The sequence below is a fragment of the Coenobita brevimanus genome, chromosome 62 (assembly GCF_032717465.1).
Source record: "Coenobita brevimanus isolate Jiangsu-jjx chromosome 62, ASM3271746v2, whole genome shotgun sequence".
NCBI lineage: Eukaryota > Metazoa > Arthropoda > Malacostraca > Decapoda > Coenobitidae > Coenobita > Coenobita brevimanus.
Window position 1 is genome coordinate 4,904,628 of NC_137015.1, and position 22,769 is coordinate 4,927,396.

Below are 22,769 nucleotides of genomic sequence, written 5' to 3' on the forward strand. Positions count from 1 at the left end.
TGTAAGAGAAAAGGTAAGATGTGATGAAGGCTCGCAGATACATGATTCTTCCTGATGGTCTTCAGTATGAGGTTCTACCTGGTAGTCTTCAGTATGAGGTTCTTCCTGGTAGTCTTCAGTATGAGGTTCTTCCTGGTAGTCTTCAGTATGAGGTTCTTCCTGGCAGTCTTCAAAAATGAGGATCTTCGTGATTGAGTTAAAATGCTATTGAGGTTCTTCCTGATGGTCTTCAAAATGAGGTTCTTCCTGATAATGATTAATATGAGGTTCTTCCTGATAGTCTTCAATATGAGGTTCTTCGTGACAGTTAAATGAGGTTCTTTCTGACAGTCTTCAACATGAGGCTCTTCCTAAGCTGAATAAAATCGTCTAGTAGCACCAAGAACGAAACAACAAGGCCATTCGTCGACCGCGTGGCCTGCGTTACGTCATGAAGCCGTCGTAAAATGGGCGGGGTAGGGAAAGGAATGCGAAGAATGAGTGGGCTGGGCTGGAATGTTTGCGGGCAATGGGGATGAGGCAGGAAAGTAAACGCACTGAAATTGGGTGTTTGAGTGCAGTGAAGGACTGTCAGTGGGCGGGGAGGTAAAGAAATGAGCTTGGGATAGAAATGGGCGGGAGGAAATGAAATTGTCGTGGGTGGTGGAGGAGGTCATGAAAATATTCCAAGCGGAAATGGGTGTTGTTGCATTAATGGCTTAAGTGAAGATTTATGCCAATGGTGTCGCCAGTAAGACAAGCTCTCGCTGCTCTTCTCGCGGCTCGGGACGCAGCCTTTAAACTGTGTCATCTGGCTGAAGTAGTTAAAACGCAGCTGCTTGAAAATTCTCAGTCACTCCTTCACACTTGGCATCCACAGCTTCAAATATTCCGACGGACGAGACGGTACCTGGCAACTCTGTGCATCGATTCTCACCACCAGCACCACCACTACACGCGACCCGCCCCATCTTGACTCAGTCTCGGCTGAACTCGAGGACAGAAGATTCAAGAAGACCAGCTAAGCATCGAGGGCGACACATTGGCTGCGAGTAAGGGCTCGAGTGTGCGTATCGATCAGTGGAAGATAAAGCCCGGCGGGAAAGTGGTCATGTCTCGCGCTAAGGACCTGCGACCTGTTGCGTTTGTGACTAGAGTGGAAACATTCAGTGCTTGTCACAGACTTCACAGGTAAGGACTGGATAATATATGATAAACACAGGTGCTCGTAATATAAATGATAACGACCCTTTCACCACATGTTAGTTTCATAATTATGTCTCATAAGTTCGTATTTTAAATAGAATGGCATTCAGTACAGCGCATACCTCCGGCATCAACATCCATGCAATATTCACTGAAAAATTTACGAAAATGTCGAAAAACGCCCTATTTCGCAATGTTAAAGTGAAAAAAAAAAATCCTGGATCCGCACCAAAATTTAATGGGGTCTATTCTGGGCCAAGGCCCATTCTTCTACCAAGTTTCGTGGAAATCCGTCCAGTAGTTTTTGTGTAATCTTGCTCACAAACTAACCAACCAATCAACAAACAAACGGACAGAGGTGATGTAATGCTAGGTGAAAAAGGCCCGACTCATCGGTCCTACAACACCTAACGTGTAGCGGGGTCCTCTTTCGAGACCGGGGCTTAGTGCAATAAAGAGAGGTAGGCAGGCAATAACCTTTACGTATACTTCCACGGTCAGACACAGGACAAAAACAGCAGATAGTACAACACAGTATATGGTGGATAATAAAACGTTAACTAGATAATCAGTATCTCACAGGATACTAGCTTAACAGACACTGATGCTAACACTATATTTAGTGCACAGGTGTACTTGGAACACAGGGTCGCGGTGCACGTGGGAGAGTAGGAGTGGGTCTTACACGTGGGGTGGGGGCGAGGGGTGACGCGGGGAGGGTCAGATTTTATAGTAACATTAGGAGGGAATTGATGTTACGGATTCTGACTTAGTATTTTCTGGTAGCAAGGGGATTTTGATAATTGATTATATTGCTAATCAGGTTCTTACTTATGCACTGACTGCTGAGAGGAGATTTATTAAGGGAGGGTGGAAGGCACTGAGAGTCTCGTTATGTTTATGGTAGTACGAGCGGGAGGATATTATTAACACTTTCTCTTCACTATTTCCTGGTAGCAAGGGACGTTTGAATATTTCACTAAGGAGGATCTCTCGTGTTGGGAGTCTTACTGATTTTATACAAAGGAGTCACTCGTGAGTCTCGTTCACCAGAACTTAGCCTGTGCGCTCGTCCCTATTAATCCACCCCGTGATGACGCGTATTCTCTTGCGATCTTCCTCTGAACACTTGCCCTGTTATTCGACATATACTAAGTCACTGTATCACTGTTACACTAACTTTGGGGCAACATTACACTTAACATAAGTCACTTATACGGTGGGGGAGGGCGTGCCGAGAGGGCACGGGACGACTCGCAGGGGCGTCTTCTCGCGTCCAGGGCTGCAAGTAGCGAAGGGGCCCGTATTCTCCGGGCTGGGTACAGGGGTGTGGTCCTCAGGGCTGGGGCCAAACGGGTCCAGAAATCTCTGGCTCAGGTCTCGGCCGGAGGTGGAGGTCTTCCGCCGTTGGGGCGTGGGGAGATCTCGCCCGGGCGTCCTGGGGAGGGCCTGGAGTACCCTAGGACTGCGGCCCCCAGAGTCAAGGGGCGCCGTCAGGGAGGGGCTGCGGCACCGACCCGAATTAGGGTCCGTCAGGAGGGTCTTCTCCAGGGCCAGGCGTAGGGAGCAGAGGCTGGGGGAGGCTTTGGGGCCTCTCTGGGGTCGTGCGTCAGGGGTGTCCAGACATTCATCTCACTCTGGCGCGGTAACACTGCTCTCACCTCTCTCTGGCCGTGGGGCCCAGCTATTGGCCGTGGCTGCCCAAGGGCGCAACTATGAGGCGCCAAGGTCCGGCTATTGGCCGTGGCCTGAGTGGGGGAATCAGCGTGCCTCTGGACACCTTCGGAGCGGCTATCGGCCGTCTGACGAAGGTGGGAGCGGCTCCAGGCTGTCTCCTGCAGGAGGAAGGGGAAGCGGCTATAGGCCGACTCGGGGGCAGCACCTTCGGAGAGGCTATCGGCTGTCTGACGAAGGCGAGAGCGGCCTCTTGCCGTCTCCTTCTGCCGGAGGGAGGAGCGGCTATCGGGTGACTCGGGGGCAGCACCTTCAGAGCGGTTATCAGCCGTCTGACGAAGGCGGGAGCAGCCACCTGCCGTCTCCTTCTGCTGGAGGGAGGAGCGGCTATCGGCCGTCTCCTGCAGGAGGGGGTGTAGGGCGGCTATCGGCCGTCCCTGGAAAGACACCTTCTGACGAAGGTGGGAGCGGCTATCGGCCGTCTCCTGATTACCCTCAGGTCGGTGAGACACCGATTTCCTTACGAGAGGCGGGGGGCTATCAGCCGTCCCAAAGGAGAAGACACCTTCGGAGAGGCTATGGGCACACTCCTGTTGAAGGCGGGAGCGGCTATCGGCCGTCTCCTGATTACCCTCAGGTCGGTGAGACACCGATTCCCTTACGAGAGGCGGGGGGCTATCAGCCGTCCCAAAGGAGAAGACACCTTCGGAGAGGCTATGGGCACACTCCTGTTGAAGGCGGGAGCGGCTATCGGCCGTCTCCTGAGAGGCACTGTTTGGAGCTGGATAGACAGCTCCACCCCGATCTGATCTGGTGGTACCTTTCCCCGAAGGTAGCGTTGAATTCCTGCTAGGGCGACGGTGAGGAGGCTGAGTGTCATAGGGGCGCATGGCCCGGGCTGACTTGTGCCGTTGTCGCACTGCATGCCGCGGTTCGGCTGCTGCTACTCCGTGGGGTCCGGGTGGGGGTGTCGGTGAGTTTCGGGGGGCACTATGCTGTAGCTCACGCATGTTACCTGTCGGGGAGTTTCTGGGGGCACTATGCTGTAGCTCACGCATTTTAGGTGAAAAAACCTTGGCGGAGGTAATAACTCGCTGCGTTAGCATATTTTTTTATGAGTAATAAATAGTATGCTGGTGTTCCAAGTAATATAAATTACATCAAATCTTACAGCAATGATGTTTTTTAGCATTGAACTCTGAGTTACGACTGCGTACGTGTTCAGAGTTAGTGTATCTTGTGATATAAACTATTATACTTCTTCACCACGATGACTTTATTCTAGTCAGTTTTGAGTGATGAGGGGTAATGTGTTGATCGTTAAATAAATTATAATAACCTTTTCACTGGGAACCATTTTATTCAGCAGACTGTGTGTATATAAAGGTATGTATGTATGTAGCTTCACGCACGGACAGACTTTTGAAGTGGAGTGAAAAGTACATTTGGAAACTGTATTTGAGTGGCAGTTATGCAGCCGTTCTTCGTAATACAGTATTAAATAATATCACCCCTTCACGGCCATGATATCGATTTTGCTTCATATTACCTCAGGCTTCTATGACAGTCAACTCAGCGTGATTATTAAAGCAACAAAATACGAAACAAAAAAAAAAAAAAGTGCGAAAGGGTTAAATGTTAGTAGACACGCGAATCGGTAGCCTTATTATGAATTCAATCTAGCGTGAATATCAAAGAAACAAAACAAACAAAATGATCTACAGTATTATTCTGTTAACCGTCACTCACACCTGATTATCTTGAGAGTCGTAGATCCATTAAAAATTCGCGTCACGGAGGTCTATGTGGCCTTGGGGATTTCGTAACACCTCTTCCTTAACCATTTATTTTGAACATTAACACATCAATATCCTTTTGTATTTATTGGTGTAAACTAAGCTAAGACCCAAAATATGTAAATACCATAAAGAGAATCATCAAGTGTAACAGATAGCGCCACGAAACGAATACCCCCCACCATTCTCTTCAGCTTAGCAACATTTTGTAGGTAGGCTACCATTGTACTATTCCCTTATGTGTAACTGATGTCATTTTAATATCGACACAGGTTGAATTAGCAAGAGAATACGTTGTCATCTTCATATCGGCATAGGCAGCGTAAACAATACACGAAATTATGTTACTGTATAATGAAAAAAATGTTACTGATGTCATTTTAATATCGGCATAGGTTGCAAAAATAACAGAGAGAGAACATGTTATTGATGTCATTTGAATATCGACACAAGTGACGTAACATAAATAACAGTCATTTTAATATAGAGGAGATTAATAACGTGCCATTTACAATACTAAACTGATAAAAAGAAGTGTCGAGGCGCCTAATTAATCGACGAAAATACGTTCACTGAGAAAGAGGTAGAGGAAGGTTAGTGAGGACAGGGAAGCATGAACACAGATGGAAAGTGCGTGTGTGTGTGTGTGTGTGTGTGTGTGTGTGTTGAGAGAGAGAGAGAGAGAGAGAGAGAGAGAGAGAGAGAGAGAGAGAGAGAGAGAGAGAGAGAGATTCAAAACGGTAATATTAACCACAAAAAACGGCATCTCCCTAATAAATATCGATAATTAACAGCAAAATCCTAACCCCACAGCTCATCATTAGTGGCTTGAAAGAAATGCTTTAGATGTTTCAAAATTCTCTCCTTCACAGCCCTCCTTCATGTGCTTCTCAGGTTTAGGTTCCCAGAGTAGGGGTCAGATTTTTGTGGTTCCTTGAGAGAGAGAGACACACACACACAGACAGAGAGGAGGGGGGAGGGAGCTGTTACCAAGTGTGTAATCCGAGTCGTCACATGATGCGCCTTGGTGTGTGTGTGTGTGTGTGTGTGTGTGTTTGATCCGGCCACCAGCTCACCAAACACGAAGTAGAAGGTTTAGGACTAATGACCATAGGCTTGTAGAATGGAGCATTAAGACAGTCTTTGCTGTGTTTCCATGCCTATCGACTACTGAAATAGCATTAAGGCTGATAATTCTGTGCTAAGCTCCAATCTTCCCTTCGAATACCACGCGCAGCAGTCGAATTTACATCCAGGACTCTATTTATACCACTGAGCGAAGAGGAACAAAGGGGCAACAAACCTTGTCCAACAGTTTACCCGGCTTGAAAATAAACAGCTCTGGTATGGAACGGGTGACAGGGCTTAATTCCTACATTTCTCTAGACTGACGAAAATATTGGCTAGCCTATGCACTGACGCATCACTCACTTTTCAAACCAAGCACGTACTCGTAATTTTCATCATATTCTTGCTACCAATTACAGATTTTATTCAGCTCTGGTACAGACGGAAATAATGCTATACCCGGTATCTAACCCGTGTGTCCGAAGTCTCTCCAAAATAAAGATAAAATCGTTATGAGACAGCACGACTTCAAGCACTTCATCGTTTTCCTGGCGTTACCATGGCAGTTTTGCTTTTCGGCTATTGTCAGACGATTACATTCGGATCACAGAATCCAGAGCAAGAGATGAACTACAATCTCGATTAACGTACTGGCTGATTATTCACTAGAGAACTTTTAATAAATCCTGCTAATGTTAGAGATTTTTATTTACTTCACAGAAACACATCGCAGCCAAAATTAGAACTGAGAAGACAAGGGTGTCTCCAAACTCTCATACTGAGTCACTTACGGAACAGTTACTAGCGAGAGTTAAACATGGTAATGTGCGTGACATGCAACCAAGGGCACTCAGCCGCGTGGTGATTACACACACACACACACACACACACACACACACACACACACAGAGAGCATTTGTGAAACTCGAGAGAGAGAGAGAGAGAGAGAGAGAGAGAGAGAGAGAGAGAGAGAGAGCATTTGTGAAACTTGAGAGAGAGAGAGAGAGAGAGAGAGAGAGAGAGAGAGAGAGAGAGCATTTGTGAAACTCATAATTTCGCTGTTTGCCTCACCATCGCGACATTAGCATAAAGAATACTCGACCCCTCGCCTAATCCTTTTGCAACTCATGCCGCATCATACGGGACGACCAAGGTCAAATCGTAGCTCGTGGTGGAGTGCTAACAGTAACTACTCTCATCTGAGGGAACTGGGACGCTCTAAAAAGTTAAATACTGTACTACTCTCGTTTTTACATGAAATTCGATAAAGCTAAGTTATGGGGTAGGAATTAGTCTCCTTGGTTATTGGTCAAGTTTTTTCTTAAAGCTGACTACATTTGGCCATGAACTGATTCGAAAGTTGAGGACCTTTGTCAGATGAGAGTAAATGCACTATAGTAATCTCCAGCCTGCTGCAAGACTGGCGGTCTCGGCAGTACACGTTCATGAGTGGTGTCACACTTAAGTATTCTATTACCAGCCGATTTTACGCGGCTTAGAGAAATAGCTAGCCACACCTTCTTAAATAATTTGATTTCCTCAGTCATGTAAAGTTGCCAGAATGCAGCCTATCTCAGACCAAAGGTGTACGAACACAGCGTAAGTAGGCCAGAGGATCCACATGTGTGACCAAGCGGGGAGGACACGGAATAGGATGTCCACCACCTGCGACTGAGAACATTTTAAAACACAGTACTTTAAAGGATATGCTTTGGTGATATCTACAGTATATACATGTACGATACACATTAGCTGTCTGCATCCCAGTGGCGTACCTGAGTGGGAGGGTGGGGTGGGAGCTGTTTGAAACTGTCCCCCTGGCCCCCAATTGAGGGGGGCCCCCCCAAAAAAATAAAAAATTTATAAGCTTTTTTATTAATATTTAAAAACATATATATTTATCATCCTGACAATCCCGGCTGAGATATTAGATAAGTTTTGAGAATAAGGGATTAGGCTCACGGAATAATAATTGTACACACCTCCCTAATTAAAACACCGTTAATGTAACCCGATTTACTTGTATCTCAGTTATGCATAGAGCTGAATGTTGGTTCTTAATCTAGTGGGTCAGCTTTGGGCTCTTTTTATCAATTAAGTGGTGGAGCATGTTTATTCACTGCAAATCTTTTTCATCAAATCTCACTAGATGTTGGAGGGGGGCCCCACAAAGAACCTAGCCCCCCAGACCCCCAAATCTCTAGGTACGCCCCTGCTGTATCCTTTTGTGTGGTGTCTAATTTCTACTTTAACAAACTAGTTCGCTGACCACATGACCTGGGTCGCACCATGAAAGTCAAAGGGAGGGAGAGGCAAAGAAATGGGCGTAGTGAGCACAGGAATAAGTGGGATAGGCCAAGGCCGCCTAAAACGCACATTGGTATTTTAATGGGAGGTGGAAGATGAGGCAGGAAAGTATACCAGGTGCCACATAAAAAAAAAAGGGGAGGGGGGGTTGTACCGTTAGCGGTTGAGTAAAGACGTGAGAGTTTATTTCAAAATATCCTCCAAGAATGAAGGTGTCGGGGTAAAGAAAGGTGTGTGGGAGACAGAGAGTTGAGCTGGGTGGGATGAGCCGGAATTATGCCCGGGGTGGGGACACACCATGATAATATCTATAGTGCCAGATACCATAATCCCGAAAGGGGTGGCCGTTTGTCTTTTAGTTGTTCTACGGGGAGAAACATCAACCCTCCACCAACCCACTTGTTGATATGTAGGGAACACGTATGGGTTGGTTATATGGTTACCACCCAGAGTTGTAAATGGTTTCTTGGCTAACAGGAAACCATTAAGCTTGTCACTCAATGAAAAACCACCTCACAAGGAAGGTAGAGTAATAAAAAGTGACAGGAAAAATAGGAAGAAAGGAGGGCGGACACAGAAAAAGAATGATAAAGGTGAAGTAGGCAGCACTACATCAATATACTTTATGAAAATGGCTTTTCTTGGACTAATGGTTTTAGTACAATGAAGGTCTTTTTTCAAGAATGTAAACTCGCGGTGCTCTTTTTAAATAAAAAAAAGAACCAAAGGCCCACAAAGTTGTTTCTCCCAGGAAAAATAGAACAAAGTCAAGTGCACGATCCATTCATTTGAGATGTCTGGACACACCGAGTTTAAAAGACTGGGGGTCACAGGATGAGGGAAAAACATACTGAGGAAGACGATTCTTGAGTTAACCTGTTGCATACATGATTGACAGTATCGATTAACTCTTGCATTACGGAGCTGGAAAGAAGGGGTGAAACTGTGCTACTAAACGGGTGCTACGTCTGCTGTTGAGAAGGGATGCACGCAGGCAATACAGCACAGTCGTCACTGAAATAGCAATAGTAAAGAGGTAAAGATACAACACTGCTGCAAAAAAAGAGGCTGGATAGTCAGTGAGAGGATAGGAACTGATGAGACGAAAAGCCTTTAACTCCACCGTGTTTAGAAGAGCTGTATGTGGGGAGCCCTCTAAAAATATAAATTGTACTCTACACGGAGGCGTCTTGCGACGAGGGTAGAATGATTTAGCCTATACTGTAGTTAAATGCATGTATCAGTGAATGAGATATATACTGTACTTCTTCCAAAGAGGGTGATTACCCGTAATGTCAGCTATACATGAAAGTTCATCATTTGATGGGATATGCATTTTTTTTTTTATTTTTTTATTTTTTTTTTTTTTTACAGACAGCCACAAAGGTAAAGCCTGTGAAGCTGATAAGACATACCTAGGCGTTCTGCGACCCCTATGATACTTGCGGGAAAGTATAAGTTGACACTGGGCCGAGTTGGCTCGGAAAAGTTAAACTTAACTTGGTCATGGATACTAATCATAAGATTTGCGCAAGATCTTCAAAAAATAAATTCTGCAGCCAGTGACAAGATCCAGATCAAAGTTGGATCAAAGCTCCTTGATCCCCACACTCCCTACGGATGGTGTACAACATGCACACACTTTGTCTTGGCTGTCATAGTTAATTGGAGGTAAAATTTTTGTGCATCTGAGTAAAAAGAAACGTCTTCTGAGGCTGCAATTGTTACTGGCAAGGTTAATTGAAGTCCGACACTCGTAATGACTTTACTCAGACATTTGCCATTACCTGACCACAATCATGGTTCCCCGAAAAATACTCGTAAAACTTGTGTGCATGGCATCTCCCTTCGGAAAACAAGCTGATTCCTACAAGAGATGGTTTTTGACTCATTTTCAAGCTCTTTATGTTCAGATCATTATACTCAGCTTTTCACTTTCTGATCATTATACTCAGCTGTTCGTGTTCAGATCATTATACTCAGCCGTTCATGTTTAGATTATACTCAGCAGTTGATGTTCCGATCATTATACTCAACTGTTCATGTTCCGATCATTATACTCAACTGTTCATGTTCCGATCATTATACTCAACTGTTCATGTTTCGATCATTATATTCAACTGTTCACGTTCCGATCATTATACTCAACTGTTCACGTTCCGATCATTATACTCAACTGTTCATGTTCCGATCATTATACTCAACTGTTCATGTTCCGATCATTATACTCAACTGTTCATGTTCCGATCATTATACCCAGCTGTTCATGTTCAGACCATTATACTCAGCTGTTCATGTTCTGATCATTATACACAGCTGTTCATGTTCAGGTCATTATACTCGGCTGTTCATGTTCAGATCGTTACCTTACACTCCGACCTTTCTGGAATATGAAACCACCTCCTTATGGTTACATTAATTTTCCAATCGACTTCTCAGCTGGAGTACTTGTTAAACCTACTCCAGATCCTCCTGATCAAATCGCAGTCAAGTGAATGCCAATGTTTTAGACTTCAAAACATTAGCATTGCAGAAATGTTACGGCATCATTTGTCTTGATAAACTTTTGGGTACAAAGCACTGTAATTTAGACAAGATTTTTTTTTTTTTCCCTTGTATACTGAAAATACTCACAGCAGTTTTGAGAAGAGGGTTCACAGATATCTCTCGACATTCTATCGGTGCTAAATTACAAATCTTTATGGTTTATTGCCCACTGCATTTTTTTTTTTTTTTTTTTTTAATGTGGGGAAACCGAGCCCGACCTTGACAAATCGTGTAACCCCGCAAGATGACGGGAAAGCGCTACCTTTCCCAGCAGGGCAGCTACCCGAGCGGGGGACGAACTCTCTACCCTTTGGTCTCGAGTCAGCTGCTCTACCACTGAGCCATCTTGCACCCTTCATTATCACAGGTTACTTAAAGTACGAAGTAGGCAGCCGCCTTTTGGTGGTCATAACTACCGTTTCTGCCACCAGATGGCCATATAGCGGAAGATTGGCGAATGACGCTCATATCAAGCAAACAAATAGTGAACAAGCTGTATATTCCGACTTTCGTTACTCTTCTCCAAAGAAAAAAAAAAAAAACGCTGTTTTAGTAACTGTTACGCTGGGGTTCTTCTAAACAGGGAGGAACACACAAAGCATGATTCAACACACCTTAGCAGTACGAGGTAGACACGTAAACTCGAGATGGCACTACAATAATTTTACTGTTACCGTTGATCCTGTGCACACCCTTGATACAACAGGGGAAGAGTTATCTGCAAGAAATGGTCAGGGGAAATGGGGCTTGGAAGGTGAGTCTAGAGGGAGACGTCCCCGGTGGAATACGAGTGATCGCCAAAGGTGTACCGGTACACCCTGGAAAAGGAAGGGGCCGGGATTCGACGCTACGTCTGTAAAGGGTATTGTGATATAGGTGAGTAAATTAAGGTAGGATTAAGGGGGAGATAGGCTACGACTTTGGCACCGAAAAGTGAAGACCTGATGCCTGGCTCTTTCTCCCAGTCTGGGGATAGAAGTGTGTAGTGTGTGTCCCGAGTGGGTCTGGCGGGGAAATTAGAAGGGGCCCGGGATAGCCAGGACGGCAAGACTAGTCTGTCAGTCACGGGACTCCTTTTCCAGGGGTAGGAGGGTGATGTCTAAGAATGTGAGAGGAGGGGATCCACTCCAGAGGCCGTGACAAGGTGGGGTAGTTGGTCTGGTTCAAGGGAGTGTAGTGGCCATCGGGCCGCCTCTAGCAGACACAGGGAACTCCTTCTGCAATGCCAAGCTGCCTCTGCAAGCTCGAGTGTGCCGCCTCTAGCAGACATGGGGGGATCCTTCTGTGTTGCCAAGCCACCTTTAGCAAGCTCAGTTGTGTCACCTCTAGCATACATGGGCGGGTACAGGAACTCCTTCTGCATTGCCAAGCCTCCTCTAGCAGACACGGGAGGGTACAGGAACTCCTCCTGCATTACCAAACCGCCTCTAGCAAGCTTGAGTATGCCGCCACTAGCAGACACAGGGGGATCCTTCTGCATTGCCAAGCTGCATCTAGCAAGCTTGGTTGTGCAGCTTAAAGCAGGCATTGGATTGACGATCTTCCGTCGTTGTGGTACTGGTGGCTCGGGTGGCGGTGGTAGCTGGGTGGCAACTCTGAGCTAGAGGGTCTTCCGGGAGCCGCGTGCATGTCTTCTTGTGTCCTTCTGATTCTGGCACTCGTACCATGGCTATCAGGTGGTGGCTACTGGTGACACGCTGAACATCTGTGGTCACAGTTGGAGCGGGGACTGAGGTTCGTCTCTAAAATACACACCTCCTTCCTTCCTTCTTTCTTTCACTCCTTCTTGAAATACCCACCCGACGGAGTGATCCCGACACCGCCACCCCAGGGGGAGGACATGGGGAGGTGACACCCAGCCCAAGAGGAGGCCACAGGGAGGCTTACAGGTGTCCCGCGCTACACCGACTCATCTCCCCCGTGACCTTATGTCCCTCTTCCACTCAGCCAGACCCACGGGAAGTGCACCAACCAGGTGCATTACCCTTTGACGAGGATAGCGCTCACCAGAATCGGGGTGGGACTTGCCCTATGACAGTCCCGAGGGCCTTTCCACCGGACCTGCTTCCACAAGAGGAAGAACGACCTCAGGTGCTCACAGGCCTACTTCACCCCAGGGAAGCAGCGGCACAGTAGTATCCACCGTATCTTCTGTAGGAGGAGTGTCCACTGGATCTCCTCCTTCAGCCACCCATCTTCGGAAGCAGGCGTCTTGGACCGTCAGCCAGATGACCTTTACCTGCAGTCTCTAGGAGGGCGGCGGGCCCATGGTAGTGTCCACCGAATCTGCCACCAGAGGAGAGACCACTGGTCGTCCCCCAGCTGCACGTTTCCCCCCAACAGCAGGAAGGTGGTAGAGTCCACCAGACCTGCCGCAGAAGCCAGAAAATCTGTCAGACTTTCTCCTCCTACTGTCCCTGGGATGAGTGGTCCCCCGGCAGTCTCCCAGACTTGTCGGACAGAAGGAGTGGCCCCCGGATCTCCTTCGACCCCTACCCCGGGAGGGAGCCTGGGTAGCATCCCCCAAACCTATCAGGCAGAAGGAGTGTCCCCTGGATCTCCTTCCTCTGCCCGGAGTGGAGCTCTGGCAGGGTCCACCAGGCTGAGGGACAGGCCACTGGTTGTCCCTCCTCCACTACCCTGGAGGCTCCCTACGAGGGTGCAGTCTGTGGATCAGCCCGCCCCTCCAGAGGCCAAGCGAGATGCCCCTCCTGCTCGCCCTCCTCCACAAAGGGAGGAGACTGCTCCCCAACAGGGCTCCCGTCAGAGAGTACCTGGGGTGGACCCATTGTGAGCCAAGGTGCCCTGCCCCTGCAGCCCAGCTTCCGACACCCCAGCAGCTGACAGATTCCCCCAGGGCGAGCGACTGCAGCCAACCCCTGATGGCCTCCCCCTCTTGGCAAGACCGCAGCCTTCAGAACTCAAGGGGTTCTCCACAGCCAACTCCAGGCTCGGACCAGCCAGGACTTGCCCCCAGGACTCCCACCACGGTCAAGGGCAGGTGCCGTGCAACGCGCCTCTTAGTCCTGTTCGGCCCCAGTCCAGAGGCCCACCACACTCCCAGGGCCCCCATCAGGAAAAGGCCGCCCACCACACTGCCATCCAGCTTACTCCGGACACCTGAATACACCGTCTGAGACCTGTGCCCCTATCGGGAGCACACCCCTGACGGCCTTCCTCCCACACCAGGCCGTCACCTGCGTTTTGCCTGTTACCTAGCCCTCTGTGCGCCCCAGTGCCTTCCAGCGGCTCCACCAACACTGTGCAACACTCGTGTCTAATCCCTAGAGCTACAGACCCTGTGTGAGTCCCACATCCCCTCATCCAGCGTGTCGTGCCCCTGTAACGTGTCATCAACCCTGGGCGTATACCCCCTCCCGTGTAGTGTTCTCTACCCCCTTACATCACCCCTGTCTGTGGTCCATTGTGTATTATCTGACACCTCTGTGTAACGCCATACCCCCGTGTAATGTTTGTGACCCTATGTATTATACTTGCCCTGTGTATTATCTCACCCGTCCCCTTGTGCCCCAATTGTTATATCACGACCCCTGTGTCATATTTATGGTAACCTACAGTGTCATAGTCTTATGGGATATCTGTCTCCCTTGATATATACATACAGACTCGTGCTGCATACCCTGTTGGTGATACATCTAGTGTTGTGCCATATACCATACCTGTGTCGTATGTACTGTTGTGTGCTGTACCTTGTTTGTGATGTCATATGCCATACCTGGTACCGCATACAGTATAGTGCTGTTCATGTACTAATTGTGTAAAGTCCACTGTATATGTTTATAAGGTAATACACAAGTGAATCTGGTTAGCCCATGTTTGAGCCCTATCCCTTGTTTGCATGCTCTAACCTGGTCCAGAACAAAAGACCCCAAGTCCATGCCTGTATCCAAGTCCAAGGAGTTGGACCCAGAATACGCTGCATAACACCTCTTATGTCCTCCTTTCTTTCCTTCCTTCCTCTTATGTTCTTCTTCCTTTCATTCCTCTTCCTTCTGCCTACAGGTGACTCTACACTGAGTGACACGCCAAATGATTTCCTGTACATTAGAAAACCATTTACCATGCGGGGTAGTAACCATATAACCAAACTATGGCACCTGCTGGTATAGTGGCTGTTATGATAGGTGTTTTAAGGGCGACTTCTCATCCTAGAAACACCAGCGATAGAGCCGGGGTCCTCTTTCGAGACCGGAGCTAGAACACACAACGACAAGAGCATGACATAAAACTCTGGACAACCTTACACAGGTATTATCCAAATTACAACCTTCGTACAATATGGATGGGAGTTGTACATGACACACTATTTACTATCAACTGTGCTGGACAGACGAGAGGGTCCCGACTTGTTTATGGGTATCACGCAGGATACTAATCAGTCTGAAGGATGCTGGACGGACACTGCACAAGGAAGGATCTGAATATATGTGTCACCATATATCACACACTGGTAAAAGCACTAGTACAACACAGTATACACACAGAGACATCCAGGCATACTACATAGTCATTAGGGCACTAGTTCGACACTGTACATATATATATGTCACGAGCATTACAGTCACTATAGGTCTGGGCAGTCACTATTACACTGGGCAGGCCGGGGGACTCCGGCTATGCTGCAGGGGCCGGATGATCTCTAAGTGTTGGAGGGAACCTGTCTGGTGTCCCTTCTCTCAAGGGCCACAGGATGACCCTCAAAGGTGACGTCATCCGCTGGGAGCTGTGGTCGGGCATGGTGGGAGGCCCTCTACTCGTGGGACCTGGCGGGGTAGTCTGGTCCTTCAGGCTCAGACCAAACAGCACGAGCAGGCACACTTGTCTGCACCTACCCTGGGGAGAAGGTCGCTGTCGTCTGGGGCTGGAGAGGTCGTGCTCCGGTGGTAGGGATGCCTCAGGGAGTCAGACGTCTGCGGTCTCCCTTCCGTCAGGCTGCCGTCAGGGGTCGGACTGTGGCGTCGCCTCCGGCAGGAGTCCATCAGGTGGTCGTCTCCCACGGGCACCGGCTGGATGGCACACACTCCCAGGGACGGCACAGGACCTTGCCACACTTCCTCCAGGTAGGGAGGTTCCTCCTGGGGGCTGCCTCGGTGGAGAGGGGTGGAGGAACGACCCACTCAGCTACAGGAGGGGCGAGCTGAGTGAGGGCCATCCTTCGCTGAAGAAGTCTCAGGGGATGAGGGGTTTTGGTGGTGATGCCTCTCCCTGGTGCAGCTGGAAGCCGTCACCGAGGTCCCGTAGGCAACAGGGAAGGGGGCGGCTAGAGGCTGTCCCTTCCCTGTCGGTGCGGCTGGAGGCCGTCACCGAGGCCCAACTTCCTAGCAGGACTGTGGGCAAGGTGCGGGGCAGAGTCCGTCACCTGACCACGGGTGCGACTGGAGGCCGTCACCTGTGTCCTGCAGGGGGAGTGACATGCAGTCAAGGTGCAGGCGGAGGCTGTCACCTGCCTGCTGGTGCAGCTGGAGGCCGTCACCGGTGTCATACTCCCACAGGCAGCTGCAGAAGGAGAGGGGACGTACTTATCTCTCCCCAGTCGCAGGTTTCTGCAAGCGAGGGGGGGGGGTCGAGTAGCACCTGGGGAGCTGGAGGCCATCTCTATAGTTGTGCAGCTGGAGGCCATCACGTTTTGGTGTGCGGCTGGAGGCCGTCACGTTTGGTGTGCGGCTATAGGCCATCACTATTTTGGAGCGGGTAGAGGCTGTCTCTTCGTTTGTGTGGCTAGAATCCATCACAGGGGTGCTGCTCGGGACTGTCTTTTCAGCCCCACCCTGAGCCTGTTGGGGGCTAGTCCAGTCGGAGGGTAATGCACGCGGACTGCGGCACTCCCGCTGGGTCTGTCCCAGAGAATAGGGGCGCAAGGTAGTTGGGGACATACGTCCGTACTGCCTTGACATCGCGCGCGCCCTCAGAGCCCCTCCGTGGTCATCTCCTGGGGTGGGTGTCATTCTGTCCCGGTGGTGCTCAGTTGCCACGGTCGATATTTCAGTGGGTAATTAAGGCGCTCCAACCGGATTAAGCCTATGTTGGTTTATATCCAAGAGATGGTTGGTGTTTATTGTTCATGTAATGCCACTCAGGGATGAGTGAGACTGGTCACTCTCATCTTAAATGTCAGGAATAACTTGCCTAGCCCCAGGCTCCTATGCTCCTCATGGGACAACACAGGAGTAGATGATCATCATGATGCCTGCCTCACCCCATCCTTGGATGAAGGAAAGAGGTCGGAATTGTGGCGATTCTTAAAAATAATTTAGTATAATTTCCCCTCTCAAGTGTCTGGACCAGTTACTACTGCTGGCCCACCCACTGAGTGGGATAATGGTCCATGGCACCCCTGGCTCAACACTGATCCAAAGGCTCTTCGTGGGAGAATGATTTTCATTTACAAATATAATAATTCGGTACAGTCAGTACTGTAATCCACCATATTCTATACAGTGATGCTATCATTGTGTGTGTGTGTGTGTGTGTGTGTATTTTGGGTCAAAAGACAAAAATTTTCTCCTGAAACTAGCTGGTTTGTTTTCATCTGACAAAGCTCTGTAACCCCTTTTGGCTCTAGTTGATGGCCAATTTGACCAGATTCGAGACTTCATCTAACTAGTAACCAAGAAGACTCATTCCTCCCTGAGCTTAGGCTTATTAAATTTCATGCAACCATGACAGTATTCAAGTTGTGGGCGCAGTCCATTTCTGTTAGATGAAACAAACCAATCACTGAACAAATCAACACTACTTCACAGCATACCCAGATCTCCAGACTGCCCCACATTATTCTAGTATTTTACAAACCTGATATTCTCTTTATGGCAGTAAGCAGCTCGATGATGAAGAAAACCAAAAGATCTTCGGCAAGTGCAACAACCCCAATGGACATGGCCACAACTACAAAGGTATGTTAGAGATCCATTAGGTGCTGGACAGGGAAAGCTTCCTGTGGTGGCACTGGTATTGCTGGGTGACTCCCCTGCTTGGTTATACAAAGACTCCTTAACTCCTTATCTCCTGGAAGGAGGAGGATGAACTGGGGAAGGCCGACATCAGTCTTCAGTCCACTGAACTCATGTTCAGTTGAGCCTGGGGTCCCAAGATACCCAAGATCCTAAAGCAGTGATGGAACAATTGCCATATTTTCTTTTGTTGCTCACTGCTAACTTGTTTGAGTGCTGCATATACAGTGTAGGTTAATACAGGCATTTTACCTGTAAGTTTACAAACTGGTAGGTATAATGCAGTAATTATTATGAATACTACATATATGGTGGAAGATGTAGGATACCGTATACAGTAGGCTACTGTAAAAGAGAACCTTATAGGTAACTTAAGCATGAAAATTACAGCTATAATAGGCAGGAGATGACCTGGTGGAGATGTGGGTGAGGTGGCCTAATAAGGGGTTGAGACCATCAGATAGTCTGGTGGTGATAACATGCATGGCTCATCTTCTCGGAGAAAAATGTTGTCGTCCTCCCAGTAGCAGGTTATGATGGTCCTCTTGACACCCTTCAGGTCAGTACTCCATTCCTTGCTAAGGAAATAAGATGCAGCTCCTGCCACAGAGCAAAGGCATTGAGAGGTAGCCCCTACAGCAGAGCAAAGCACTGACTGGCACCTGATGAAGCTCTTGGTAACAAAGTATTGGTGTGATATCTGTGAAGGTGTGAACATGAAATGGCTAGGAGAGGGTGTGAGAGTAACAGTTCATTATTGGCGGATGGCCTGAGTTCCCAGCATAAGTTAGCAGCAATAAATAAATACTGTATGCCATATTTCATTATGAGCTGAAATCTAAAGCTACTGTAGGTTTGGTCAGATGCAGTATATTGTATTAATACTGCATCTGGGTGTCAATTCCAGAGTTACATATTGTACCCAGGGAGACAGAGGTACAGTAATCCCTCCAAGATCTGATGTAATGGAGCCAAAGGCATGTCCGGGACTTGGGAAAAATGCCCCTGGACAAGGGCTTATAGACCCCAACCCAATCTGAAAGCCACCTAAATAACTCCCTACTAGACATGCACCACACCTATTTAAGACCCCATTCACACAAATAAGGGACAGAAACCCAAAAAAATAAATGAAAAGGAACCAAAGAATAAGAAATTAGAAGTGAGTATGGGAAATATTTAGCAGCATACAGGGTACTTACGACACGTCCATGACCGTCACGAAGATTAACCTGCCTCCTCTGTGACTCTGACAGTGGTGGAGGAGCACTTGAAGCATGTACAGTAATCCAGTGTTGCGCTGCACTTAATCCTTGGTACTGTAAATTATAATTAACACTGCACATTCTGTTCTTACTTGTGCCATGCCAGTGTTGCACTCTGCACTTAATCCTTTGCACTCTGAATTCTAATTTCTTAATACTGCACAACACTGTAACTTCCCATGTGGCAAGGTATTGCAATATTATTCACTGTCCACCACAAAAGCGGGCAAGTGGGCAGCCATGGCGACAAGCGTGCTGTCACAATGGTTGGTAGGCAGGAAGTGGGGAGGATGCAGAGGCACTCTAGTGGACATCACCAGAACCACGCGCCAAAACACAGCTGTTCGTCACCACACGGCAAATTTAGAGTATGGATGAACACATATCTTTTTTCTTTTTTTTTTTTTTTTTTAAACGAAGCCCACAATGTCCGGGACTTGGGGTGTCCAGGACTTGGACGTCCAGGTCTTAAAGGGATTACTGTATATCCATTTCCCTGCATGGTCCACTGATGTCCTTTTACAAAGCCACCAGTTCACCACGCATTGTTTGCCACTGCTAGCTCAGTTTAAAGGCATAACAGTATGGCAGGTTGGTTCCCATTCATTACTATGACATCCAGCCATAAGTAGTGTAACCCAGGCTACAAATGAGAAAAGCTAAATGTTTACCATGGCCTGGCAACTGAGGCAAACTACAGTTGAAGAATTTGTCCCATCTTGCATATAAACAGTATGTCCAATGAAATGGAGAATTTATCATTCAAGCTCCCAGAATCCTGGTTCCATTTCACTGGCCAATCCATCAGTACATAGATTTTTTTAGGGGGTATTATTTTTTATAAACGTCACTTCACAAACAAGTATATCTGCCAGATAGTCAGGCCATCAACTTTCAAGTTAAAAACAGGATGGTAACTCTTATCCATTCCTCAAAACATAATTCATCCACCAAAAAACTAGACATCATAATCATACTAGACAGAGTTCACCACTGCAGTGGAAATGATTATGCAGGCTGTTGGATGTGGTGACAGGGATGATGATCAATGTGCAGAATCTGGAGACCATCATGCAGAGGCTGGTGATAGATTAACAGATACACAGGGTCTCTCCCTGCCTGAACTAAAGCCTAAGTCATTGGACAGTAGCAGCAGTAAAAAAAGCAAAAGTGTTACTGAAAGAGGCCATATAGACAGAGTCTAACACTTTCAGTGTACAGCCTCTCTCCTCAGTTCAGCATAATGGTAAGACAGTGGAGGGAAAAAAAAAAAAAAAGCGCTACCATTATAGTAAACTGAGTTCCCCATTTCAGTGGAAGTGACAGTGCGCGGGCCAGTGGATGCAGTGACAGGGATGGTGATTAATGTGCAGGACCTGAAGGGTATCATACAGCAAGTGGTGATGGATGTGATGGACCACAAGCACCTTGACAAAGACGTGCCTCCTTTCAGGTAACTCTGCTGCTCAGCTTCTTGTTGACAATGCCCAGACAAAAACATGTAAGAAGCTATGACATATGTGCATCAGATACAGGAACACGGAAGGCCCAGACAAAAGCATGTAAGACAAACATATAGAAAGTCCAAACAAATGCACATAAGGCAGACAATATATATACAGTACTGGTAGTAGGTCCAGAAACAGATATGTAGAATGCCCAGACACAAACTCATCAGACACAGATGCATATAGAAGGCAAAATCAAATATCAGAAGCCCAGGCACATAAACATCAAAGGCCCAGTTCAGCAGGGCATAACAAAAATAAAAACACATACAAGATACAGACACTTAGTTCAAACAGACAGAGGCACATAGAAGACCCAAACACAAACATATAAAAGATCCAGACAGAGCACATCAGACAGACATAAAAGCACAGAAGGTCCAGATGGAACATCAAACAGACTTAACAACACAGTAGGCCCAGACAGAATAACATCAGACACAAAAACATAGTGATCCATACTGAAGGGCACCAGACAGACACAAGCACATAGTGGGTCCAGACAGAAAAACATCAGACAGACACAAAAACAAAGAAGATCCAAACTAAAGCACACTAACAGATGTAAACACACAGAAAGCAAAGCAAAAGCCAAGACTCAAGTACAGTATATCAGATACAAGCACAGCAAGCACCTAGAGACAGGATGAATGAAATTTTAAATTATGTCATTCTAGAGGGGCGAAGGCCAAACAGCAAACTGATATGGAAGACCTATGATCTATGCTCTTTAACTACAGGATAAAATACACACACACACACACACACACACACACACACACACACACACACACACAATACAGACAGACAGACAGATATATAGATTTTTTTTAATTGGAAAAAAATTTATTACTATACATATAAGTCAATCTTTCTCTTCTGTGATGAGAGGTGATGCAAGATATTTCCCAAGATGTGAAGCCCTCACCCCCTCTCTCTCTGATAAGATGATGATGCAAGTGTTGATGTTCCAGAGACACAGATCTGGTGAGCACAACGGAGAATGTGGCTGTGGTTGTATTTGAGGGCATCAAGAGCCATCTGCCTGACCATGTTGCACTCCACGAGGTCAAGATACACGAGACCGATAAAAATATTGTTGTCTTCCGCGGAGATTATGAATAACGTAGATAAAAGTCTAGCTCAGATTCTCCTCACTTCAAGTTGCAGTATTAACCCACTTCAGAACTGGGACACATTTTATTCTTCCTACAACCAGACAATTTAATTTTGTTTTGGGGTTTTCTTTTTTAACTGGTGCTGATATATTGTTTATTAACATGTTTACTACAAGATATCTGGAAGCTGAACAAAATCATCTGAGCATACCATGAATTAAATAGGAAAATATGTTATACTGAAGGGGATAAGCTGTTGAATTACTGGTAACACACTCTTCTTATTTACTTAAGTTATCCATTATTCAAAATAAAGCTCCACTAAGTCAGAAATTAGTGTTTTTGTGCTTTTATGATGACAGCAACGAAAAACAAAGAACACAAAATACATATTTTAGATACGAATGATGCAGGAACAAATTCCAGAAGGGAGTACTGTAAGAAAGTGGAGAATGAAAGGATCAGGAATGGTTGTGAATCACAGCTTACTTTACAGCAGTTCTCCAAACCTTGTCATCTCTGGCTACTTCCTTTGATAAATGCCTTTCTGGTGTTTCACGCTACTCAATCTGGTCAAGTGGACCTATAAACCATTGCCAAGCAATTACCATGGTCAAGCAGACCCATCAACCACAGACAAGCAATCACCGCTGCAGGGCCATACTCTGCAGTGACATGAAAAAACCGGCCCAGTCGAGAGAAAATGTTTGAATGGCCATAATTTCCACCCGGATGCAAGCATTTGGCCAGATAAAACGGAAAAATGTACAAATAATGGTTTTAAACTGCTAGATCACAGAGTCTGGATAATGGATTGTTCAGATAACGGACATCCGGATAATAAAGGAATTACTGTACATACACACACACACATATATTATACTGTGTATATATATATGGTATATGTATATATATATATATATATATATATATATATATATATATATATATATATATATATATATAATATATATATATATATATATATATATAATATATATATATATAATATATATATATAATATATATATATATATATATATATATATATATATATATATATATATATATATATATATATATATATATATATATATATATATATATATACAGTATATAAAAAACTGCCTCAGTCTACTCTTATCGAGGACCCTGCTTATACCTTATTGTACTTGCTTATACCTTATTGTACAGCTCCATACAGTAATATCACTATACATTTGCTGAAGTTCTCTCTATCACAACAATGTGAAATTTTTGTTGGGTTCTGGAGATCGCATCACTGGATTTCAAGTCATTCCATGGTGCCTTTAATGACCGTAAGAAGTTA

At 46.4% G+C, this 22,769-nt stretch overlaps 2 protein-coding genes across 3 annotated transcripts in view; one reads left to right on the top strand and one right to left on the bottom strand.

Annotated features, from left to right (window-relative positions):
• LOC145404093 (aldehyde dehydrogenase, mitochondrial) overlaps positions 1 to 22,769 on the bottom strand; it is a 118,936-nt gene that overhangs the window by 59,448 nt on the left and 36,719 nt on the right. The gene's annotated exons all lie outside the window — the stretch shown is intronic.
• pr (6-pyruvoyl tetrahydrobiopterin synthase purple) lies at positions 992 to 21,754 on the top strand. The gene is made up of 4 exons (XM_080275580.1): positions 992 to 1,170; positions 17,412 to 17,491; positions 20,128 to 20,266; positions 21,296 to 21,754. Exons 1-4 carry the CDS (start codon positions 1,091 to 1,093, stop codon positions 21,444 to 21,446), a joined length of 450 nt encoding a protein of 149 aa, XP_080131706.1. The 5' UTR covers positions 992 to 1,090; the 3' UTR covers positions 21,447 to 21,754.